The following is a 26,494-nucleotide window of genomic DNA, read 5'->3' on the forward strand; positions in this document are numbered from 1 at the left end:
ATTCAACTAGAAGCCCTCTCTCATGAGAAACCTTCCTGCTGGACTTCTCTGGGGGTCCAGTGCTTAAGACTCCACCTGCCAATGCAGGGGACATGGGTTTGGTTTCTGGTCTGGGAAGATTCCACACACTGCAGAGTAACTAAGCCCATGGGCCACAACTACTGAAGCCCGTACGCCTAGAGCCTGCTCACTGCAACTAGCGAAAGCCCACATACAGCAACAAAGACCCAGGGCAACCAAAAATAAAAATAAATTGTATTAAAAAAGAAACCTTCCTGCCACCCTCGGTTACACTCCTTACCCTCCCCTAACACTGCACCAAAGGAAGCAGCCAAGCCCACAGACTCCAGGCTTTGGGTTGGTTTGTGTTCCTGCAGCCTGGGTTCCTGGGGTGATAGAGTGAAGCCAGGACCCGCCTGAGATCAGAGGCTCCCACTGCTGGTGAGGAAGGTCTGGGATGTCTTTCAACAGGTAACTTCTCATCAAAGCATCCCAGCAAACCCTGGGGAGGAGCAGGGAGCCAGCTGACAAAGAGACCCCATGGACTCCAATACAAGGACATCAAAGTAGTGACTATGAGGCTGAAGTTTGAACCAGAGGCCCTTTCCCCATTTTCCTTCCAGGAGCAACATAAGCCTCTCATTTTTGTTTAATTCATAGGTCTTCTCCACCAATGTCAATCCCCATGCCGAAGGTGGGAAAACCTTGGAGTCTAATGTGATATAAAAATTAATAATGGGGGAGGAGTCAAGATGGCAGAAGAATAGGACAGGGAGACCACTTTCTCTCCTACAAATTCATTGAAAGAATAATTGAACGCAGAGCAAACTTCACAAGACAACTTCTGATCGCTAGCTGAGGTCAACAAGCGCCCAGAAAAGCAACCCATTGTCTTCGAAAGGAGGTAGGACAAAATATAAAAGATAAAAAGAGAGACAAAAGAGCTAAGGATGGAGATCCGTCCCGGGAAGGGAGTCTTAATAGAGGAAATTTCCAAACACCAGGAAACCCTTGCACTGGAGGGTCTGGGGGAAGTTTTTGAATCTCGGAGGGCAACCTGACTGGGAGGGGAAGAATAAATAAAACCCACAGATTACGTGCCTAAAAGCAACTCCCAGCAGAAAAGTACCCCAGACGCCCGCATCTGCCACCAGCAAGTGGGGGCGGAACAGAGAGGAGCGGGAGGCATTGCTTAGGGTAAGGACCGGGCCTGAGTGCCCTGAGGACAATGGAGGGAGCTTTTGTGAGTTACCAACTTAAACTGTGGGATAGCAAGAGAGAGAGAGAGATAATTAACCGGCTGGAACACACTGCTGGCCGTTCGCAGAACAAAGGGACCGAGCAAGTCCAGAGAAGAGCTCACAGGCTGCGGACCTGCCCAGCCCCGCCGGAGGCAGGAGGCAGGGGGGAGGGGAAAGGGGCAGGCTCGGCCCCAAGGATCGCATCCCCTACCGCACTGCAAACAGGCCTCCACTTTCTAATCAGAGACCTCCTGAGATTCTGGATGGTCGACATCCGCCGGGAGGGTCCCGGCGAGACACAGGGCACAGGCACCCGACCGGCGCGGGCGGGGACTGGGGCTGGGGACGCGGAGGGCAGAAGGCGCGCCGCATCAGGGAGAGTGCGCCCGTGAAGCTCCTGGCTGCCTGAGCCGCTCGGGCGGGGAAGGCACAAAAAGCAGGCGCAGCTTTTTGTTCCGCGGTTTTGTGGAACACCGAGCGCTGGAACCACGCACAGCGCAGGGCACGCTCCATATAGAGCAGCCGGGAGCCTGAGCAGCGTAGACGGGGAAAGCAGTGACAGCCCCTCCCCGCAGCGTGATGGAACTAGCGAACCTGAAAAAGAGACCACCTCCGCCCGCCTGTGTCAGGGCGGAAATTAGGCCCTGAAGAGCCCGGCAAACAGAAGCCAAATAAATAAAGGGAACCGCTTCAGAAGGGACCGGTGCAACAGATTAAAATCCCTGTAGGTAACACCGACTACACCAGAAGGGGCCTGTAGATATCGAGAAGTGTAAGCTGGAACGAGGAGCTATCTGAAACTGAACCGAACCCACACTGACCACAACAGCTCCAGAGAAATTCCTAGATATATTTTTCCTTTTTTTTTTAAGTTAAAAAAAATTTTTTTTCTTTTTTCTTTTTTTCTCTTTTATTTTCTCTTAAAATTCCCTATTACTCCCCCATTACTCCTTAACTTTCATTTTCATAGATTTTTACGATTTTTTTAATTAGGAAAACATTTTTTTCTTTCTTGTTTTTTTTCTTCCTTTTTCTCTTCTTTTTCCTATTTTTCTTTTTCTCTTATTTCCTTTTAAAGTCCTCTATTACTCATCTACTACTCCTTAATTTTCATTTTCATTACACTATAACCTTACAAAAAAAAAGAGAGAAGCCCTATTTTTAAACCAAACTTCATATATATTTCTAAAATTTTTTTGTGTTTTGGTTTTTGTCTTTAATATTGTATTTTTAAGAGTCTAACCTCTACTCTAGATTTTTAATCTTTGTTTTTCAGTATATGATATAAATTGTGGACATTTAAGAATCCAATATTCAGTTCCCATTTTTATTCAGGAGCATGTGGATTACTCTCTCCCAATCTTGACTCTCCGTTTTCTACCTCAGAACACCTCTATTTCCTCCCTCCCCCTTCTCTTCCCAATCCAATTCTGTGAATCTCTGTGGGTGTTCTGGGCTACAGAGAACACTTAGGGAACAGAGAACTGCATAGATCTGTCTCTCTCCTCTTGAGTCCCCCTTTTTCTCCTCCTGCTCATCTCTATCTCCCTCCTCCCTCTCCTCTTCTTCATGTAACTCTGTGAACCTCTCTGGGTGTCCCTCATGGGGGAGAATCTCTTTGCCATTAACCTAGAAGTTTTATTATCAGTGCTGTATAGTTGGAGAAGTCTTGAGACTACTGGAAGAATAAAACTGAAATCCAGAGGCAGGAGACTTAAGCCCAAAACCTGAGAACACCAGAAAACTCCTGATTACATGGAACTTTAAGTAATAAGAGACTGTCCAAAAGCCTCCATACCTACACTGAAACCAACCACCACCCAAGAGCCAATAAGTTCCAGAGCAAGACATACCACGCAAATTCTCCAGCAACGCAGGAACATAGCCCTGAACATCAACATACAGGCTGACCAAGGTCACACCTAACACATAGACCCATCTCAAAACTCATTACTGGGCACTCCACTGCATTCCAGAGAGAAGAAATCTAGTTCCACGCACCAGAACACCGATGCAAGCTTCCCTAACCAGGAAACCTTGACAAGCCAATCATCCAACCCCACCCACTGGGTAAAACCTCCACAATAAAAAGGAACCACAGACTTCCAGAATACAGAAAGCCCACTCCAGACACAGCAATCTAAACAAGATGAAAAGGCAGAGAAATACCCAACAGGTAAAGGAACATGAAAAATGCCCACCAAGTCAAACAAAAGAGGAGGAGATAGGGAATCAACCTGAAAAAGAATTTAGAATAATGATAATAAAAATGATCCAAAATCTTGAAAACAAAATGGAGTTACAGATAAATAGCCTGGAGACAAAGATTGAGAAGATGCACGAAATGTTTAATAAAGACCTAGAAGAAATAAAAAAGAGTCAATTAAAAATGAATAATGCAATAAATGAGATAAAAAACACTCTGGAGGGAACCAAGAGTAGAATAACGGAGACAGAAGATAGGATAAGTGAGGTAGAAGATAAAATGGTGGAAATAAATGAAGCAGAGAGGAAAAAAGAAAAAAGAATCAAAAGAAATGAGGACAACCTCAGGGACCTCTGGGACAATGTGAAACGCCCCAACATTCGAATCATAGGAGTCCCAGAAGAAGAAGACAAAAAGAAAGGCCATGAGAAAATACTCGAGGAGATAATAGCTGAAAACTTCCCTAAAATGGGGAAGGAAATAGCCACCCAAGTCCAAGAAACCCAGAGAGTCCCAAACAGGATAAACCCAAGGCGAAACACCCCAAGACACATATTAATCAAATTAACAAAGATCAAACACAAAGAACAAATATTAAAAGCAGCAAGGGAGAGACAACAAATAACACACAAAGGGATTCCCATAAGGATAACAGCTGATCTATCAATAGAAACCCTCCAGGCCAGAAGGGAATGGCAGGACATACTGAAAGTAATGAAAGAGAATAACCTACAACCTAGATTACTGTATCCAGCAAGGATCTCATTCAGATATGAAGGAGAATTCAAAAGCTTTACAGACAAGCAGAAGCTGAGAGAATTCAGCACCACCAAACCAGCTCTTCAACAAATGCTAAAGGATCTTCTCTAGACAGGAAATGCAGAAATGTTGTATAAACGTGAACCCAAAACAACAAAGTAAATGGCAATGGGACCACACCTATCAATAATTACCTTAAATGTAAATGGGTTGAATGCCCCAACCAAAAGACAAAGATTGGCTGAATGGATACAAAAACAAGACCCCTATATTTGCTGTCTACAAGAGACCCATCTCAAAACAAGAGACACGTACAGACTAAAAGTGAAGAGCTGGAAAAAAATATTTCACGCAAACGGAGAACAAAAGAAAGCAGGAGTCGCAATACTCATATCAGATAAAATAGACTTTCAAATAAAGGATGTGAAAAGAGACAAAGAAAGACACTACATAATGATCAAAGGATCAACCCAAGAAGAAGATATAACAATTATAAATATATATGCACCCAACATAGGAGCACCGCAATATGTACGGCAAACGCTAACGAGTATGAAAGAGGAAATTAATAGCAACACAATAATAGTGGGAGACTTTAATACCCCACTCACAACTATGGATAGATCAACTAAACAGAAAATTAACAAGGAAACACAAACCTTAAATGACACAACGGACCAGCTAGACCTAATTGATATCTATAGGACATTTCACCCCAAAACAATCAACTTCACCTTTTTCTCAAGTGCACACGGAACCTTCTCCAGAATAGATCACATCCTGGGCCATAAATCTGGTCTTGGAAAATTCAAAAAAATTGAAATCATTCCAGTCATCTTTTCTGACCACAGTGCAGTAAGATTAGATCTCAATTACAGGAAAAAAATTGTTAAAAATTCAAACATATGGAGGCTAAATAACACGCTTCTGAATAACCAACAAATCATAGAAGAAATCAAAAAAGAAATCAAAATATGTATAGAAATGAATGAAAATGAAAACACAACAACCCAAAACCTATGGGACACTGTAAAAGCAGTGCTAAGGGGAAGGTTCATAGCATTACAGGCTTACATCAAGAAACAAGAAAAAAGCCAAATAAATAACCTAACTCTACACCTAAAGCAATTAGAGAAGGAAGAAATGAAGAACCCCAGGGTTAGCAGAAGGAAAGAAATCTTAAAAATTAGGGCAGAAATAAATGCAAAAGAAACTAAAGAGACCATAGCAAAAATCAACAAAGCTAAAAGCTGGTTTTTTGAAAAAATAAACAAAATTGACAAACCATTAGCAAGACTCATTAAGAAACAAAGAGAGAAGAACCAAATTAACAAAATTAGAAATGAAAATGGAGAGATCACAACAGACAACACTGAAATACAAAGGATCATAAGAGACTACTACCAGCAGCTCTATGCCAATAAAATGGACAACTTGGAAGAAATGGACAAATTCTTAGAAAAGTATAACTTTCCAAAACTGAACCAGGAAGAAATAGAAGATCTTAACAGACCCATCACAAGCAAGGAAATCGAAACTGTAATCAAAAATCTTCCAGCAAACAAAAGCCCAGGACCAGATGGCTTCACAGCTGAATTCTACCAAAAATTTAGAGAAGAGCTAACACCTATCTTACTCAAACTCTTCCAGAAAATTGCAGATGAAGGTAAGCTTCCAAACTCATTCTATGAGGCCACCATCACCCTAATTCCAAAACCAGACAAAGATGCCACAAAAAAAGAAAACTACAGGCCAATATCACTGATGAACATAGATGCAAAAATCCTTAACAAAATTCTAGCAAACAGAATCCAACAACATATTAAAAAAATCATACACCATGACCAAGTGGGCTTTATCCCAGGAATGCAAGGATTCTTTAATATCCGCAAATCAATCAATGTAATACACCACATTAACAAATTGAAAGATAAAAACCATATGATTATCTCAATAGATGCAGAGAAAGCCTTTGACAAAATTCAACACTCATTTATGATTAAAACTCTCCAAAAAGCAGGAATAGAAGGAACATACCTCAACATAATAAAAGCTATATATGACAAACCCACAGCAAGCATCACCCTCAATGGTGAAAAATTGAAAGCATTTCCCCTGAAATCAGGAACAAGACAAGGGTGCCCACTCTCACCACTACTATTCAACATAGTGTTGGAAGTTTTGGCCACAGCAATCAGAGCAGAAAAAGAAGTAAAAGGAATCCAGATAGGAAAAGAAGAAGTGAAACTCTTGCTGTTGCAGATGACATGATCCACTATATAGAAAACCCTAAAGACTCTACCAGAAAATTACTAGAGCTAATCAATGAATATAGTAAAGTTGCAGGATATAAAATTAACACACAGAAATCCCTTGCATTCCTATATACTAACAATGAAAAACAGAAAGAGAAATTAAGGAAACAATACCATTCACCATTGCAACAAAAAGAATAAAATACTTAGGAGTATATCTACCTAAAGAAACAAAAGACCTATACATAGAAAACTATAAAACACTGATGAAAGAAATCAAAGAGGACACAAACAGATGGAGAAACATACCGTGTTCATGGATTGGAAGAATCAATATTGTCAAAATGGCTATTCTACCCAAAGCAATCTATAGATTCAATGCAATCCCTATCAAGCTACCAACGGTATTTTTCACAGAACTAGAACAAATAATTTCACAATTTGTATGGAAATACAAAAAACCTCGAATAGCCAAAGTAATCTTGAGAAAGAAGAATGGAACTGGAGGAATCAACCTGCCTGACTTCAGACTCTACTACAAAGCCACAGTCATCAAGACAGTATGGTACTGGCACAAAGACAGAAATATAGATCAATGGAACAGAATAGAAAGCCCAGAGATAAATCCACGAACCTATGGACACCTTATCTTCGACAAAGGAGGCAAGGATATACAATGGAAAAAAGACAACCTCTTTAACAAGTGGTGCTGGGAAAACTGGTCAACCACTTGTAAAAGAATGAAACTAGAACACTTTCTAACACCATACACAAAAATAAACTCAAAATGGATTAAAGATCTAAATGTAAGACCAGAAACTATAAAACTCCTAGAGGAGAACATAGGCAAAACACTCTCCGACATAAATCACAGCAAGATCCTCTATGACCCACCTCCCAGAATATTGGAAATAAAAGCAAAACTAAACAAATGGGACCTAATGAAACTTAAAAGCTTTTGCACTACAAAGGAAACTATAAGTAAGGTGAAAAGACAGCCCTCAGATTGGGAGAAAATAATAGCAAATGAAGAAACAGACAAAGGATTAATCTCAAAAAATATACAAGCAACTCCTGAAGCTCAATTCCAGAAAAATAAATGACCCAATCAAAAAATGGGCCAAAGAACTAAACAGACATTTCTCCAAAGAAGACATACAGATGGCTAACAAACACATGAAAAGATGCTCAACATCACTCATTATCAGAGAAATGCAAATCAAAACCACAATGAGGTACCATTACACGCCAGTCAGGATGGCTGCTATCCAAAAGTCTACAAGCAATAAATGCTGGAGAGGGTGTGGAGAAAAGGGAACCCTCTTACACTGTTGGTGGGAATGCAAACTAGTACAGCCGCTATGGAAAACAGTGTGGAGATTTCTTAAAAAACTGGAAATAGAACTGCCATATGACCCAGCAATCCCACTTCTGGGCATACACACTGAGGAAACCAGATCTGAAAGAGACACGTGCACCCCAATGTTCATCGCAGCACTGTTTATAATAGCCAGGACATGGAAGCAACCTAGATGCCCATCCATAGACGAATGGATAAGGAAGCTGTGGTACATATACACCATGGAATATTACTCAGCTGTTAAAAAGAATTCATTTGAATCAGTTCTAATGAGATGGATGAAACTGGAGCCCATTATACAGAGTGAAGTAAGCCAGAAGATAAAGAACATTACAGCATACTAACACATATATATGGAAATTAGAAAGATGGTAATGTTTGCATATAGGTATGCAAAACAGAAAAAGAGACACAGATGTACAGAACAGACTTTTGGACTCTGTGGGAGAAGGCGAGGGTGGGATGTTTCAAGAGAACAGCATGTATATTATCTATAGTGAAACAGATCACCAGCCCATGGATGCATGAGACAAGTGCTCGGGCCTGGTGCACTGGGAAGACCCAGAGGAATCGGGTGGAGAGGGAGGTGGGAGGGGGGATCGGGATGGGGAGTACATGTAACTCCATGGCTGATTCATGTCAATGTATGACAAAACCCACTGCAATGTTGTGAAGTAATTAGCTTCCAACTAATAAAAATAAATGAAAAAAAATTAATAATGAAATGTAACATTTTTGCTACCCCAATTTTGTCCACACACATCATGTTATGTTATCATTGCCTGGTATATCCCTGGTCCCAGCAGATGGTGAGCCTGGGGGAGAGGGGTGGTGGAAGCAGCACCTGGGCCTCCTCCCTTCATGGGGAACCCCAGGCTGAGAAAGTCTGCCTCAACATAATCTCTGCGCATGTGGGATTGATAGAGGGCAGATAGACAGAGGTTGGGTATTGGGTGGATGGAAGGATGAATGGATGGATGGTCAGGTGGATGGCTGGATAAAAGGACAGATAAGTGTATTCATGAGCAAATGAAATGGAATATAAAGGAATAATGAGCAGATGGACAGACAGAAGGATGAACGGATGGACAGATGAGTGAATGAACAGAGATAGACGGGTGGATAAAAGAACAGCAGACATTCCCACAGGAGGATGGGAAAATCTACCAGGTTTCTTCTTTAACAGAGGTGGGAAAGCCAGGTCAGGGCCTCAGATGCACTCTTGCTGGAAATGTTCCCACCTTGCAGTTGGCAGGAATGTCGGGGTCCCCCAGGTCCTCTGCAGGCTGCCTCTAGGCTCTGGGACCAGGGAGAAAGGCAGGAGTGGTCAACCGCGACCCCTGGTGGTCACGAAAGGAATGACCGCCCCAGGATCTGGCTTGGCAGCTCTGGCCATCCTGGCCAGCTAAGGAGCCTCCTTCACCCTAATTCCAGGCGCTGACCTTCTGACCCATAGGCTGAGGTTCCCATCTAATGTCCTTGGACAGTTCACAGCACCAATGGTGTGTGAGGCGGTGGATCAGGCATTCACTCACAGTCTGAAGGGCCTACTCCTGACCAAGCAACACTTATCTCTCTCTGACCCCTCAGAGCAGTCTTGGAATTAGCAACTAGGACGGCCCCCATTTTACAGGTGAGAAACCTAAGTCTCAGAGGGGCCTTGAGAGGCTTGCCAAGGTCTATGGTGAGTGAGTTGCAGAGCCAGGATTTGAACTCAGACTGTCTCAGATTCTCTCCTAGGCTAGCTCCCTGCCTCCCTGACAGATCCTGCTGGGATGACAATTGTGGCTGACTTTCTGAGCATCCCCAGTGGGTCCACAGTGCAAATACACATGGCCCCTGGCTCCACGGAACTCGCCTTCTGGTGGGCTTGTGCCCAGCCCCTCACGGTTCTGATAAGGAGTCAGAAGCTGATGTGAACCTCAGCTCCAGCTCTGAGTAGCTGTGTGACCTCGGGCAAGTCACTTAAACTTTCTGTGCACCAGTCTCCTCATGGGTGGAATGAGTCTGACGACAATCAAACTTACGTTACAGGGTTGTGGGGAAAATTAAATGAGCTAATATATGTAGGAAGTATCGGGTACATAGTAAGGGTTCCCTCTCACCATTATGAGCGAGAGAAAGGGGCTCAGAGGAAGAAAAGCCTGAAAACTCCCAGGTGTAGCCATGCCACGCTCACTTTCATTGTTTTTCAGAAACAAATGGAGACGAGGCTGGGCAGCAAAATGCGGAAGGTGGTGGCTGTGGGTTCTGTGGTGATGGTAGCGGTGGAGGACGTCTTCCAGAAGCCTTTCTGCTTCTGCCTACAGAGCCCCGGGGACCGCAGACCTGGGAGGGGACATCGACTTCCCACCGGCTCACACCCACGGCGCAGGGCCTGGTGCCCACAAGGTGGTCAAATCTCAGCTAGATGTGTCCCCAGTCAGAGACCACAGTGCAAGACCTCAGCCAGTCAGCGAGTGGCGAGCCTTCGGACTGCAAGGCTATCTTGGATTTCTTTTTATCCCACACCCCTTCTTCTCAGGTTACCAGTGGCACTGCATAAAGCACAGCCTGTAAGTCAGCGGTCCCCAGCCTATTTGGCACCAGGAACTGCTTTCATGGAGGACAAATTTTCCACAGACCGGGGTGGGGAGGTATGGTTTGGAGATGATTCAAGAGTAAAAAAGTGAAAGTGTTAGTCACTCAGTCGTGTCCAACTCTTTGTGATCCCATGGGCTATAGCCCACCAGGCTCCTCTGTCCATGGACTTCTCCAGGCCAGAATAGTGGAGTATTCCCTTCTCCAGGGGATCATCCCAACCAGGGATCGAACCCCGGTCTCCTGCATTGCAGGCGGATTCTTTACCGCTGAGCCACCAGGGTATATTACATTTATTGTGCACAATATTTCAGTTATTATTACATCAGCAGCCCCCCCCCCGCCCTGAGATCATCAGATGTTAGATCCCAGAGGTTGAAGACCCCTACTTAAGTTATATTCCCTGAAGCCTAATGTATGTAACCTGGACAAACATATGACTAAGGAAGAGACCCAAGATATGTGGGAACATAGCAAAGAGTTTCTAAGGTGTAAAGAAGTGAGTAAATGGAGATCTCAAAGTCTATTAGAGGAAATGCATTAAGTGACCCTAGGCTAAATTACTTTAATGACCTGACTTTCCTTTCAGAGTAAGTGGCCGCTGCATACGTCTCTCAGGGTTTTTGAGGTGAAGCCATGGCATGTTATCTGGCCAGAGCTCTTTCAATTTTTTGGAAATGCCAGTTCATGGTTTTTGCTCATTTTTCTCCTAAGTTGTTTATCTTTTCTTACTGATCCATAGGGGATCTTGATACTAACTCTGTGCTTACATCTTTTCCCAAATATGGCTTGTCTTTTCACTTCCTTTAAGGTGTATTTTGGGAAATAGAATTTTATTTTATTGGAGTATAGTTGATTTAAAGTGTTGTGCTAATTTCTGCTGTACACCAAAGTGATCAGTTGTACATATACATCCATGTGCGTGCTCAGTCACTTCAGTCATGCCGGACTCTTTGAGACCCAATGGACTGTAGCCCGCCAGGCTCCTCTGTCCATGGGGACTCTCCAGGCAAGAATGCTGCCATGTCCTCTTCCAGGGGGTCTTCCCGACCCAGGGATCGAACCCAGGTTTCTTGTGTCTCCTGCATTAGCAGGTGGATTCTTTACCACTAGCACGACCTGGGAAGCCCACATATACATACACCCACTCCTTTTTTAGATTCTTTCCCCATATAGGTCATTACAGAATATTGAGAAGAGTTCCCTGTGCTTTACAGGAGATCCTTATTAGTTATATTTAATCTAAACAGTAGTATGTGTATGTCAACCCAGTCTCCCAATTTATCCCTCTGCTGCCTCCCCCCGGTAACCATGTTTGTTTTCTACATCTGTGACTCCGTCTCAAACACAAATGAGCATGTGGTCAGTTGCATCCATCTTTTCATCATGGTTAACACTTTTTTGATGTTTTCTTTAAGGGTTCTTTTCCCCACCTTGAAGTCAGAAAGATGTTAATATATATTTTCTTCTAACAGTATTGAAGTTGTGCTTTTGACGTGTAAACACTTAATTCATCTAGAGCTGATTCTTGTTTTTTGGGTTTTTGTTTGTTTGTTTGTTTGTTTGTTTTTTAGATTTTTGGCCACTCCGCAAGGCATGTGGGATCTTAGTTCCCCAATCGGAGATTGAACCTGCGTCCCCTGCAGTGGAACCCCGAGTTTTAACCACTGGACCACCAGGGAAGTCCCTAGAGCTGATTCTCGAGTCCACTGTAAGGCAGAGATTCAAGTGGACTCCTTCTCACGTGTGTCACCTGCTCCACACGGTCCCTCCCCTTCCCTGGTCTGCCAGCTTCCACTATCACGTACCAGAGTCTCACATATGCCTTCTCCTGTTTCCAGGCTCTCTTTTCCATTCCTTTGGTCAATTTGTTTATCCCAGTGACAAATTTCCAAACACGTGGGGATTTTTAAATTACATTTTTTGTTATTACTAGCTCCACTTCATCAAGTTCAAAGAATAGGGTCTAATAGCAATTCTTTGCAAATTTTTTTTTTTGAAGCTTGCTTTCTAATCTAGTCTACTGTCAGTTTTTAAAAATAGCCCTTAAGCGCTTAAGGAGACTCTGATTATGGGAGACAAAATTCAATTAATGTCCATTACATCAAATCTGTTTCTTATATCATTCAAATCTTCTGTTTCTTGGCTAGTTTGTTCAGCTTTGCCATCTGTAATTAAGAGAAGTATCTGAGGGACTTCCCTGATGGTCCAGTGGCTAAGACTCCATGTTCCCAATGCTGGGGATCCCAGTTCGATCCCTGGTTAGGGAATTAGATCCCACATGCTCCAACCAAGACCCAACACAGACAAATAAAATAATAATTTTTTTTAATAAAAGAGAGACAGAGGCATTTGAAACATCCCATGTTGCTGGAGGATTTGTCAGCTTCTCCCTAGTTTATCAATTTTTAAAAGTCAGATTGGTTGAAGTAAACTTGCAGATGATAAAATTCATTTTTTACATGATATGGATATCCACAGCTACTGTCATGAGGGAAGGGCAAAGGCTGTGGAGCCAAGAGAAGGCCCCAGCCTAGCTTTTGAGGTAGGCGATAGATGGGGCCCCTGGGCTGGACAGCTGGTGTTTGTCAAGTGGAGTAAAACTGAAGCTTTGTTCTCGCCCAGACACTCCAAGGACAAAGCTAGTTGCAAAAGCTGAGCTCTGCTAAAGTAAAGAGATAAGCCGCCTGCTCCTGAGGTCAGGAAAACTTTCCTATCTGCACACGTGCATGTATGTAATGTCCAGGAAGGACATTGGGGAGCAGGAAGGAGCAGGAAGGCTCCTTGGGGGTCAAAAAGGGAAGGGGCACCCTCCATAATAAACATGGAATGCACCCACAGGCCTCTGCTGTAGGATCCACCTTAGCAAATAGTTGCACATGCATCTTGGGGAGGGTGCCAGGACCAGTCAGGTATAAAGAAAAAATGAGGTAACTGGCCAAATGTAAGCAAAGACCTGGAGGGACTGTCCTATAGAAGTGGTCTGAATCGCCTCTTTACCACGCCCCATTCAGGACATCAGCACTCCTCTCCAGGCATGTATCTCTGCCTGGCTTCTGTCTTAAATAAACAAACTGCTTCTGTGTGCATTCCCACACCATATGCTGTGTTTTGAATAATAAACTTTGTACCTGTTTTTACGGTTTTTGTCTCCTTGAAACATTCTTGCTTTCAAATGGGAGGAAAGAGCCAGGTCACTTTGCTTCTCAGCTCCACCCCTGGGGACTAGGATTCCTGGTTTTCATCCAGGGTTACCCAGGTTTCATTCCTGGACAGGGAACTAAGATTTCTCTTCAGGACCGCTCACTGCTATCTCTCCAAAATCAGCTTTACCAGTCAAGAGCAGCTTCCTGGTCCAGACAGAGAAATCAGGAGAGGCTGCCAGACTGAGGTCATTAGGGTGTGTTGTCATCTTTCTGCAAATGAAAGACCTGAGGGACAGTGTTCCTGGAAGCTTGTACAAGGCCTGGAGGTGAGAAAGGACCTGTCAGAGAACGTGAAGTGGTTGAGTATGGCAGGAACAAGGAGGACAAGGAGGAAATGGTGGAAGAAGGGTGGGAGACGTGAGCACAAGTCAGATGCCCAGGGCCTTTCGAGCTCCAGTGGGAAGTTTGACTATGAGGAGGGGAAGGGTATGGAAGGGTGTCAGCAGAGAATATGGGCAGCTTACAGGATGAAAAAATTCCCTCTGCTTTGGAGTAAAGCTCAGACTGGGAGTGGGAAGCCAGGGAGGGCTGTGGAGAGGAGGATGGAGGCCAGGTCTGGACCATGGTTGATGGGAGGGGCGCCAGAAGGCAGAGCCCTCGAGCATCCTGGTGGCAACCTTGACTGACAAGGGGAGCCCGGGAAGAGAAGCCCTGAGTGGAGGTCAGGACTCACCCAGGCGGCAGAGGGTTCCCCAGTTGGCACACAGTGGATAGGTGTGAAGGGTAAAGACTGCACGCCCCAGACCCCCGCGCCAATGCTCCTTCCTAACAACATAAACTAAGCCTGTGCGCCCCACTGCTGAGCCCCCATGCAACAACTAACTACTGAAGCCCAAGAGCTCTAGAGCCCATGCTCCGCAGCAAAGGTCACCACAGTGAGAAGCCCAAGCACCACAACTAGTACTAGTGCATTGCAAATAGTGTGCACAGTAACAAAGATCCAGAGCAGCCAAAAATTATATTTAAAAAAAAAAAGCATGTTGCCAGGCTTAGCAAAAGAACTAAAGAAAAAATAAGCAGATGGAGATCAATAGGATGAAATTTGAATTTCAGATAAACAGTGAACTTTTTTTGTATCTGTCCCCCAAATCGAGCATCTTGGGTTTTATTGGGCAACCCTCATTCAACACTCCTCCCCTTGTACACACTATGCCTTTCTGAAAAAAACAGCAGCAAAGCAACACAGAAACTGCTAGTCTGTGGCCTTCCTGGCGTCGGCTTGTCATCCCTCACCAGGTGCCTCCTCAGAGTCTCTGGCCCTGAGCAGCGGCCCTGCCCAGACACCACCCACTCCATCTTTCTGCTAAGTCTGGAAGCCCCTGAGAGTTGGGCCCGGTGTGGCGTACAGGCAAGGCCAGGACCCTGCTGGGAGTGAGAGGCGGACACAGAGGCTCCCTCATCCCTGCCCCCACACCCAGCTGGGGCATTTCCGGGAAGTGGTCCCTACCCAGAGCCTGAACCCCAACCAGGCTCAGGGCCACATGCCTGGGGCTGTTTCCTGGAATTACTAGCCCCATTCTGTGGCCACATCCTCCGTTGGGCAGCCCAGGCTTGGTAGGATCTAACAGGCCAGGTCCGGGCTGGGGTGGGGATGGGGGAGGGAGCTCCCAGGCAAGGCCCTGCTTTACTGGTCTGCGGAGTCAGCCTGGGACACTGCTCCCTGGAGCTGCCCAAGAGAGGGGCCGGAGATTCCCATGATCCTCGGCACCCTCATTGGAATGGGGGCCCATCCCAAGGCCAGGGGAGCCTGGTACAAGCCAGGGCTGGCCAAACCAGGGGAGCTTGGATGGGGGCTCACATCACGCTGAGAGAGGCAGGGGGACACTCTGCCTGGAGTCAGAGTGGGAAAGAGACCTTCTCTGTGGGAAAACTGGAGAGATTTCATGGGAGACACGATAACTGAGCCACTGAGAATTCACTAGATCAGAGAATTGGGGAACGGAGGGGTAGGGTGATTGGTGGCAATGGCCTGGAGGCTGTACCACATGGAGAATGCTCCTAAAATGACCAAAGGCCAGCAAGGCTGGGACAAAGGCAGCTCTGGGGAAAATGGCAAAGCCAAGGGACACAGGATGTGCCCAGAGAGGAGCTGGACCTGTGAGGACGAGCAGACCTGGACCTTAGGTGGATCGGCCTCTGAAACTCAGGTGGCACTGTTAACAATAATAACAAAATATGAATGATGGCAGTAACCATTTACTGAGCACTTACTTACCCTCTGCTAAGCCTCTTTATGTGGGTCATTTTATTTAACCTTCTAAGTAGGTGTTACTATTACCCCTATCTTACAGAAGGGAAAACTCAGGCACAGACAGATGGAATGGTTTGTCCATGGTCACACAGCCAACAAGTGACAGGCCTGGTACTTGAGCCCAGGCCGTCTAGCCCTGGAATTAAACCACTCGCCACCTCATGAAAGGCTATTCATTTAAGAAATGAACAGAGGGCAGAGGGTCCCCCCAGGAGAAAAGGGATCTGGCTCTAATTCCTGCCCTGTGATGTTCAAAGTCATCAAAATCTGTCTGATGGCCTGGAGCCAGTCCCTGAGAACTATCCCAGCCCACTGCTCTAGTGCAAGATGCCCAGAGCGCAAGACACCGAGAGCCAGAGCGGGCGGCTGTGTTGGGAAAGAGAAATGGCCATCTAGGCAGGGTGGCATTCCCCCTGCTGGTCACTCAGCACGCACAGTCCTGGAGGCAGGGCCTCTCCATCTGGTGTGTTGTGTCCACAGACAGGCAGGCAACCACAGCATCTCCAGACGTGGTTTTGGACCCAGTGGCTTCCGATGTGGGCAAACATCGCCCCCTGGTGGGAAGTCTGGGAAATGCGCTGGCTTCAGGAGTGGTCTACTCGACCTGTTAGGACAGGTCAAGGGCAATGGTGATTCTCTACAACAGTGACGGCTAACATAGCAAATGAGAAGGAAAGAAGAGTGTGCAGCATGACAAAAGACTTGCATAATTTAGACTTGCATAATTTATACCAATTTATAAATACTGTAGGTGCCTCCCAGCTCCAAGAGAGCAGACCAACAAATCTGAGATTTAGAACACACATCCTCACACCTTACCAGGGGAAATTCAAACCCGCCCAGTCATCAAAATGCCTGGCCACTGGAGCTCAGATGGAGGAGAATGAGGCACTCCCCTCCCACCTCCAGGAAGTCCTATGACCTCAGTCACTAGTTTAAATGGCCTATAGGGGTCTGGGGAGCCCTGGAGGAGGAGCTTCTAGGAAGGACAGGATTTTCTGATCTTTGGGAAAGGTGGGCTTGGAGTTAGTCCTCATAATCTGGGAGCAAAAGGAAAAGAAACTTTGGACACAGGCTGATGAGGTCTCAGACACTAGGTGGGTCTCTAAGCACTGGGTTGGGGACCCCCGGCCTGGGATGACCCTCTCCCCAAGGAAGGAAGCAGGGCCCAGCAGGCCTTTCCAGGACAGGCTGGTCAAGACCCTGTCCCCAGCTGCCCTCGGCCAGCTGCCCCACCCCACTATGACCTCTTCCTCCCTGGTCTCATTCAATCTGCATAGAGCTCTGGGACAGGGCAAGACCAGAGCCATCTGTCCCAATGTCACAGATGGTCAGTGAGGGTCAGTGAGAAATGACAGGTCCAAGGTCAGACAGGGAGACTCAGAGCCAGAAGCCGAAACATGACCTTTTGACTCTGCGACCAGTGCTCTGGTCACAGGCTTGGCCAGCTGGGCCCAGGCACCAGGGGCGAGTTGGATGCCCCCAGGTGGGGTTGACCTGGCATTCGGAGCATAATGCCAGAGGAGGTAGAGCAACATCCTGCCCTCTGGGCCTGGGGAAGCCATGGAGGTGGAAAAGGCCCCCAGGAGGTGACAGTGACCTCTGGCCTCCAGCAGCTGGCCTGCCATCTTCTCTTCTGCAGGCACCCAGAGAGTCTCGGAGCTCCGGGCCAGAAAGTCCAGGTAGTCCAGACTACTGCACCATCTGGGAGGAGGTGAATACCTCCATCTCTGCCTCGGCCTCTGCCTCTGAGCGGCACCTCTGAGAACAGAACCACAGGAAGAGGAAGAAACCTGCAAGGAAAAGACTGGTCAGTGGGAGCGTCACAGAGCAGCGTGGGGCCTCCCTCCAAATCCAGGCACCTTCTGGGTCGGGGCTAGTTGGGCCTCCCTGACGCCCAGGAGTAATTCTCAGAACCCTCACTGTAGGAAGTCAAAAGGGGTGGAGCGTAGGAGCTGGAGGACCAGGCTGCACAAGCCCATAGGTTGCCTTTGTGCAAATTACAAGGTGGCGCCCCCTTCTTGTGGGCTGGTGTAGCCCCAAACCAGACTGTCAGGGGCCAAATTTCAGCCCCCTCGACCTGGAGCCCTTCAGCAGTAGACAGTACCTGCTGTCCACGATCCACCACCCCGCCAAGGGTTTCCCCCATGCCATCCACAGGCCCTACCGTAGAGCGAGTTGAAGACGGTGAAGAGGAAGAGCTGGGGCAGCAGGAAGACGCTGAAGGAGAAGAAGGCCAAGGCCCAGGTGGTGCCCAGCAGCACCGTGAGGCCCAGCACGGTGACGGTGTCCCGGCAGGCCCGGGAGCCCGGCACCTTCTCCCGCGCCCGCAGTTTGTTGAGGACCCTCAGCGCCCAGGCCAGCACCACCAGGTTGAAGAGGGACGTGAGGCCACCATAGCCCATGACCAGGACACGGTGCACCCAGGAGTTCTGCACCCAGCATCTGCAGAGGAGGGGTAAGTGCCGGGATGGGTATGGCTCCCAAGGCCCGAGGCGGGGAAGCCACAGTCTCCTAGGCCTCTGGACTGTCTCCTGAATCCTGTCCCCATCATTTCTTGCCTGACCGCACACATGGCAAAATCCTGAACCTGGCTTCCCAGCCAGGCCACAGGGGGTGGGGGTGGGGGTGGGGGAGTGGGTAAAAATGGGTGAAGTGGGTCAAAGGTACAAACTTCCATTTATAAAATAAGTAAGTCTTGGGGATCTAATGTACAGTATGATGACTACCGTTAATAATACTGCATTGCAGGGGAATTCCCTGGCGGTCCAGCCATTAAGGGTCTTTCTTGGAAAAGACCCTGATGCTAGGAAAGATTGAGGGCAGAAGGAGAAGGGTGTGACAGAGAATGAGATGGTTGAGTGGCATCACTGACTCAGTGGACATGAGTCTGAGCAAACTCCCAGAGATAGTGAAGGACAGGGAAGCCTGGCGTCCACAGTCCATGGGGTCGCAGAGTCAGACATGACTGAGCAACTGAACAACAATAACCACCAGTGGTTAAGATGCCACACTTCCACTGCAGGGAGCACAGGTTCAGTCCCTGGTCCGTGAACTAAGATCCCACATGCTGTGAAGTGCGGCCAAAAAGTTAAAAATAAAATAAAATAAAAATAAATAATAACACTGCATTGCATATTTGAAAGTTGCTAAGAGAGTAGAGTTCTCACCACAAGAAAAATAAATTATATAACTACATATGGTGACGGATGTTAACTACATGTATTGCAATGGTCATTTTGCAATATATATATAAATATCAAATCATTATGCTGTATACCTGTAATTAATATAGTGTTATATGTCAAGTGTTATATGGGCTTCCCTGATAGCTCAGTTGATAAAGAATCTGCCTGCAATGCAGGAGACTCCGGTTCGATTCTTGGGTCAGGAAGATCCACTGGAGAAGGGATAGGCTACCTATTCCAGTATTCTTGGGCTTCCCTTGTAGTTCAGCTGGTAAAGAATCCACCCGCAATGCGGGAGACCTGGGTTTAATCCCTGGGTTGGGAAGATCCCCTGGAGAAGGGAAAGACTAACCACTCCAGTATTCTGGCCTGGAGAATTACATGGACTTTATAATCCATGGTTGTAGCAGAGTTGGACACGACTGAGCGACTTTCACTTTCACTATATGTCAATCATACTTCAACTTAAAAAATAAAACATGTAAAAAGATTTTGTAAAGAATACATACATATGTAGTAAGGGTTTTTTAAAGGCAAGTGAATGAAAGTCACAAAATCCAGGGTGAGAGGAGATAGGGAGAGGTGAGGAAGACTCAGGAGAAGCCAGTTTTTAGTGGGCGGGGAGGTGGGGTGCTCACTAACACCTCTGCATTGACCCACTTCCTGTCCTATGGAAATGTCACTTCAGTTATTTTGCCCATGTCAGCAAATTATATGATAAAAACACACATTCAAAGAGTCCTAAGTCACACTTCCTCAGAGAAACCACCCGACCCTCACAGTGAGAAGAATTAATCTCAACTCAGCCCCACTCTCAAAAATCATCTCCAACACCACAGTTCAAAAGCATCAATTCTTCGGCGCTCAGCTTTCTTTTTTTTGAACTGTGGTGTTGGAGAAGACTCTTGAGAGTCCCTTGGACTGCAAGGAGATCCAACCAGTCTATCCTAAAGGAAATCAGTCCTGAATATTCATTGGAAGGACTGATGCTGAAGCTCCAATACTTTGGCCACCTGATGTGAAGAACTGCCTCATTGGAAAAGACCTGATGCTGGGAACAAATGAAGGCAGGAGAAGGGACAACAGAGGATGACATGGTTGGATGGCATCACCGACACGATGGACATGAGTCTGAGTCAACTCCAGGAGTTGGTGATGGACAGGGAGGCCTGGCGTGCTGCAGTCCCTGGGACCACAAAGAGTCGGACACGACTGAGTGACTGAACTGAATTGAACAGCCCCACACGGTACCCAGAACCCTCACTTCCCAGTGGCTAGGGTGGGCAGAGGTTGGGGACCAGGGAGTCAGCCTGCCTGTGACCAAGTCCCACCTCTGCCTGCCCCCACTGGGTCTCCTTGGGCAGGGCTCCTCAGCTGCCTGTGCCTCGGTTTCCCTGACAGTAAACAAGGGCTGACAATAGGACCTGCTCCCGCTGTGAGGATCAGTCAGCCCTCAGCAGCCTGAGCTGATCTCAGTCAGGAGAGGGGAAAAGGCCACACGGCCATCTGCTGGTGATGGGTCTACAGGGGGTTATTAAGCTGTTCCTTCTGTGTCGCCTGTTAGAAACATTCCATCACAAGGGAAAGATTAATGTCCTAGGGCACAGGAAGGAGGGGCAGAGTCTGTCCCTCAGAGCCCCCCAGAGACCCCCTCCCGCCACACACACGCTGTGCCCGGCCCCTGGGGTGTTCCAACCCCCACAACACTCTTCTCGGGCCAGGAAGGTTTGAGGGCTGGCAGTGCCATCCTACGCACAGCTCGGGGGTGGGGGCCGAGCCAAGAGAGTGAGTGAAGCAAGGTGATGAGGAGAAAGGAGAGTCGGCACAAGCTGAGTTCCACCGCAGAGCCTGAGAGCCGGAGCGGGTCTGGCCGACAGCTGCCAGCAGGCAGGTGCTTCCTAAAGTTAGCCGGCGGCGCGGCGATGTAATAACTCGTCCAGCGGGAGACCTTGGGGATCCAGCGGAAGGGGCGTGGCAAAGCCGCCTGGAAACCACGCCCACTGGAAGCCCCTCCCGGCCCCGCCGCCAGCGCCCCGCCCACAGGACGCCCCATCTAGAGCCCCAGGATCTAGTGACCCTGCTGCCAGAGCCGGGGAGCCTGCCGCAGCCTTGGGCGCACTCACATGGACGTGGTCTTGAAGACCGTGCTGTTTCCCCGGCTGTCGGAGAGTTGGATCTTGAAGGGTCCGTAAACAGAGCTCTTGACGGCAAGAAGGAGCAGCACCAGGAAGGCCGGGAACCCTGAGGAGTGGGACAGAGGCTCAGAGTCTTGTCAGGAGATCCCAGAGATGAGCTGCTACAATAGTTCTACTGGGCAAGTAGTGGGGAAGGAAAGAGACTGCTCTGACCCCCCAGCCGCTGTCAGTGTGGTCCAGTGGTTAAGAATCTGTCTGCCAATGCAGGCGACGTGGGTTCGATCCCCGGGTCGGGAAGATCCCCTGGAGAAGCAAATGGCAACCCACTCCAGTATCCTTGCCTGGGAAATCCCATGGACAGAGGAGCCTGGTGGGCTATAGTACACGGAGTCACAAAAGAGTCGGACACAACTGAGCGCCCATGCTCGCACACACGCTTAGAGAAGGCTGATATGAGTGAGGGCTCTAGGGTGGGATTATAGCTGTAGCGGCAGTGGTCCTGCTGGGAGGCTGTGGCTGGGAGGTAATCGGAGAGAGGATTTGGGAACTGGTGAGGAAACATAATAGAGAGGCTAGGGATGCTGATGACGGTGGTACCAGAGATGGTGGTGACCATAAGGATGAGGATGGTGGTGGTGATGGAGGTGGAGGCAACGGTGGAGGTGATTGATGATGGTGCGGGAGATGGTAATGAGAATCGTTCTGGAGGTGGAAGTGGTGATAAGAATAGTCATGTAGGAAGCGGTGGTGGGTGTTGACAGGGATGGTGACCATGGTGATGGTGGTCATGGCAATGGAGGAAAAAGAAAAGGACAGAGGGGACAGACACCCAAGACCCGCGGGAAGCCTCAGGAAGCAAGAGGGCAGGGAGACCGTGCTTACCCCAGCCCACGGCACAGAGCTTGAGCACGTATCGGCGGATGTAGATGTTGTAGACGCGCCCGAGTAGGAGGTAGAGGTTGAAGCCTTCAATGGCCATCCAGGTGAGGCAGCTGAGCAGCGCGAAGTGCAGGGTGGCGGCCAGCATCACGCATGCTGCCCCGGGCACTGGGGGCGTGGCCAGCACAGGGCTCAGCAGGAAGGCGATGTTGAGGAGCAGCACGGAGGCGTGCAGGTTCATGTGGATGCGTGTTACGGAGTCACCCTGCTTCCTGCGGGTGGGAGCATGGCCTTCCGCGACCTGGAGGTCACCAGGCAGCGCCGCCCCCTGGGCTCATAGACACAGAGTGACCGGGACACAGGTCAAGAGGGGCGGTTCCTGCACAACAGCGGCCACACACAATGAGGCTGGTCTCCTGCCTCCACTCCTCCCCCACCCCGCCTTCTGCCTTCCGGGAAAGCCCACCTGACTCTCGCGGGGCCAAGTAGAAAAGAAGGAGGCATTCTGGGCAGCAGTGGGTGGGCAGGCCCAGCATGAGGGCAGGGGAATACCTGGCCTGGAGGTGCAGCAAGACAGTGAGCAGCGAGGCCACGATGGAGATGCTGCAACCCACCAGGGAGATGTAGGTGAGAGGCGCCAGCAACTCTGCAGGGATAGGGGCCTGGGAGAGTTGCTGTAGGGGAAAAGGCAGGGGCAGAAGCATGGAAATGCCCTCCCCTGCCTGAATCAAAGACCTGCCAAGATCTCAGCTCCAAGCCCCCGTCCTCTACAATGCCATCAGCAATCCTGACCTGAAAACAGCCATGGCAGACACAGTGGCTTTTCTGTCTCTCAACTCCCGTCTCTCCTTCCTCCCCACCTTCACTCTCTTAGGCAGTGGGGTGGTTCCTCCCCTGCTCCTGCTGTGCGCAGTCAGGCGCAGGCGGCCTGGCCTATCAGAGCCCTCCCTCCTTCTGCCCACAGTGATTGGCTAAGGGTTGGACATGTGACACACTCTAGGCCTATGGGACTCAGTCCCAAGATTTTGGCCGGCAGAATTGGTAAGAAACCTGAAGCCTAGTAGGACCTACAACAGGAAACGCTAGCAGCCATATTATTATTCCGTGGGGAGAGCCTATCTGAGAACTAAGCTAGCACAAAGCAAGCACAGTGGAGAGACTGAGATAGAGACATGTCTCGGTAATATTGAGTCCTTGGATCAAGCCATGCCTGAAGCCTAATCCAACCTTTTAGGAACATGAACTCATAAGTTTCTTTTTTCTTACCCCCCCTTAAGTCCCTTTGAGTTGGATTTCTGTTCCTTGCACCAACTTTTACCTTTCTGCTCTGTCCTAGGTATGGGGCCCTCTGCAGCTCTGACCACCCTCACCCAGACTGGACGCATACATACCATAAGAACAGCAAAGTAGGTGAGGTGGTTGCAGCGACAGAGCACCTGGGAAGGTGAGGGCCGCTGTGTGTGACAGCCCTCCGGGCTCCAGGCCCCCCAGTAGCTCTCCTTGGCGCTCTCCTTCCAGAAGACACAGGTCACTGTGTAGCCTTCCTAAGGGGAAATGCTGGAGTTGGGTGCATCCAAGGGGTGGAGGGGAAGGCCATGGATCAGGGTCTGGAAACTGTGGGAGCCAAACATGACTCAGCTGCACCCTTGTCAACATTTTACCAGGCACCAGCTGTGCTTTGGCATCAGACAGACCCAGATTCCAGCCCCACTTCCACCATGGACCCTGAGAGAGACCTGGGAAAATCACAGAGGTTCTCTGAGCCTCAGTTTATTCATCTGCAAAATGGGACCATTTATACTCAAGATATGGGCTTCCCAGGTGGTATTAGTGGCTAATAAAGGAGACATAAAAGATGCAGGTACAAACCCTGGGTCAGGAAGATCCCCTAGAAGTGAGCATGGCAACCCACTCCAGTATTCTTGCCTGGAAAATCCCATGGACAGAGGAACCTGGCAGGCTACAGTGCATAGAGTCACAAAGAGTTGGACGTGACTGAAGCAGCTTAGCATGCATACTCAAGTTACATGGATGGTGGAGTCATCAAAGACAATGAGGAATCCTGAGTACCCAGCTCTGGCCAATACAGCAGGTGCTCTATGATCAACTGTCCCATTTCCCCTCCTCCCCATGGGGAACAATGATGGTCCAGACCCGTCCCAGTGAGGGAGAGAGTCATCTACAGACAACCCTGATGCCAAGCTGTGTGGTTGGAGAGGCGAGGGAAATGAAACAGGCCTGCCATGGAAAGCCGCAGAGAGAGGGGTGGAGGAATCCTGAGAAGGGAAGAGACAACTGGGGGACTGAGGCCTTCAAGCACACATCAGATTTTCTCTAAGTGGAGCAAGGACATACCAGGTGGAGGGAACTACAGGGGCTAAAGCTCAAAGAATGAAATGAAATGATGATGGAGAAATTGAGAGTGCAGAGCAGTTCTGATGAGACTGAGTGAAGATAGGGCCAGAGTGTAGAAGCTCTGGGCTTTTCAAGAATGCCATCAGGGCTTGCGCCCACCCAGCAGCCTGTCTTCCTTCTTTTGGCATCAACATCTGTACTTTCCTTGAGGACCCAACCCTCTCCCAATGACAGGTCATATAAATCCAGCCCAGTCCCTGGGCCATGTGACCACAGCCTGGCCAGTCCACATGTTCCATCCCCCTGGGAACAGTGATGGTTCAGGGATGGACACATGATCCAACTGGACCTTTAGGATCTGTTATGGGATCCTGATTTGCACTGGCAAGAAAGAGCCCAATGAGAAGAAGGGAAGGAGGTCCATCACTTCAGCTGCCATCTTGCCACAGGATGGAAAACCAAGGCAGGAAACCACTGCTGAGAAATGGAGACTGAGGCATTATGGCATCGTATCAGCCCCTGGATCCAGCTGTGCCTGAAGCAGTCATGGACATTTCATGTACAGGAGGCAATAAATTCCCTTTTCTGTTCAAGCTGGCTTGAGCTGGTTTTCTATCATTTGTGATTCAAAGAATCCTGACCAATGCAGTGACTAAAAGCTTCTTTCTCGTTTCTTTGTTAGGAATTTTCAAAACACTTCAAAATTTAAAGCAGTTTGTTTCTAAGATAGTTCCACAAGGCTGGGTTTGCTCAAACCAATATTCAACAGGATAGCTACAAGAGGGTAGGGATGGGGTGGAAATGGGGGTGCCCCCCCAACAATACCAGGCTTTGGTTGTGCCAGAAGCTGATGTTCACTGCTTCACTGAGGTTGCTCACGTGTCCATGGCTCAGCTGGGCCCCCAGAACATAGTTATTGAGCAGAGATGAGTTGATGTCTTTCTGGAAGGGCAAGAGAAGAAGGGCTGACCGGAGGGAACACAAGGAGACCCTGGATGAGGTCCAAGAGCCCCCTTCTCCATCCCTTCCTCCCTGGACGAGAACAAGCAGCATGGCTTTCATGGGCACAGCTGTGCCAACCTCCTAGGCTTTGCACATGCTGCCCCTTCCAGCTGGAGCCCTGTCTCCTCATCACCTCCACCCTCACCTCCCATTTGTTAAATGGATTCCAGCCTAATACCCTCCACCTCACCCTATCCCAACTCACTTTCAAAGTCAAGCTTAAAAGGCACCTCCTCTGGAAGCCCTCTGGGATTGCTCTTTGGGAGCCATCCTGACCCCACCCTGACTCATTCATCCCTTTGAATCTCTATGATTATACTTAACCTTGAGCTAAAATTAAGTCTCTAAGGTCCTGGTCTAATTGTTGAGATGGTGAGTTCTCTGAGGACAAAGATCTTGTGACCTTGTCTGCCTCCTGTTTAGGGACAGGCACACACACAGCAGATTTCTTAAGTCTCGTTTGCATATTATAATGGTGGCTGCCTACTATTCTGCTCAAACGGAGGTCCAGAGAGGGGCGCTGACTGGCTGAGGTTGCACAGAAGGCCAGGAGGAGACATGGATGCCTGCAATGCCCCCAGGAAGGGGCCAGTGCCCACCCTGCATGGCCCACCAGCAGGGGCTGACCTGGAAAAAGCGGCTGCTGGAGAAGTAGATACAAATGAGACGAAGCTCCCCAGAGCGGGTCCTGCAGGCATTCCGGGTCAGCTCGGCCGGGAACTGCATGGCGTGTTGGGGCTGGGCCTGCAGAGGGCCAGAGACAGGCTGGGCCACGTGTCAACAGTCCTCCAGACCCACCACAACACTTCACCGCTCCCCACTCCCTTGGAGCCCTCCCAGCCTTGCCCCCAAGCACTTCCTATCTTGGAGCCTCCACCCACAGAACCCTCTCCTGCCAGGCTGCACCTCCACCCAAACTTCCCAAGATCCTAGGCCTTCAACGTCAGCACCCAACACCCAGGCATTCAGCAGGAATCACACTGGGGCCCTCAAAGGGGTCCAGTGCCCCTGGCCTCTCCCGGGGCTACCTCACCCTGCTGCTGCTGCTGCTAAGTCGCTTCAGTCGTGTCCGACTCT

The 26,494-nt window shown here is 48.5% G+C and overlaps 1 protein-coding gene and 1 pseudogene across 5 annotated transcripts in view; one reads left to right on the forward strand and one right to left on the reverse strand.

Annotated features, from left to right (window-relative positions):
- The first annotated feature begins 10,046 nt into the window (after positions 1-10,046).
- LOC122421310 lies at positions 10,047-10,960 on the forward strand (annotated as a pseudogene).
- A 1,752-nt stretch (positions 10,961-12,712) lies between these two features.
- The window catches only part of ADGRG5 (adhesion G protein-coupled receptor G5), a 30,723-nt gene continuing 16,941 nt past the window's right edge, over positions 12,713-26,494 (reverse strand). For 3 of the 5 annotated variants that reach the window (XM_043437705.1, XM_043437706.1, XM_043437703.1), the window contains 8 exons: positions 26,045-26,161; positions 25,241-25,357; positions 23,452-23,604; positions 22,613-22,734; positions 22,064-22,332; positions 21,170-21,287; positions 18,026-18,303; positions 12,713-17,651 (listed from right to left, as the gene is read on the reverse strand). In XM_043437705.1, the coding sequence (XP_043293640.1) occupies positions 17,551-17,651; positions 18,026-18,303; positions 21,170-21,287; positions 22,064-22,332; positions 22,613-22,734; positions 23,452-23,604; positions 25,241-25,357; positions 26,045-26,161 (1,275 nt within the window). In that variant the 3' untranslated portion in view covers positions 12,713-17,550. The remainder of the gene's footprint in view (positions 17,652-18,025; positions 18,304-21,169; positions 21,288-22,063; positions 22,333-22,612; positions 22,735-23,451; positions 23,605-25,240; positions 25,358-26,044; positions 26,162-26,494) is intronic. The other 2 variants (XR_006263520.1, XM_043437704.1) reach the window with 2 other exon arrangements.

This window comes from Cervus canadensis, chromosome 18 (genome assembly GCF_019320065.1).
Source record: "Cervus canadensis isolate Bull #8, Minnesota chromosome 18, ASM1932006v1, whole genome shotgun sequence".
NCBI lineage: Eukaryota > Metazoa > Chordata > Mammalia > Artiodactyla > Cervidae > Cervus > Cervus canadensis.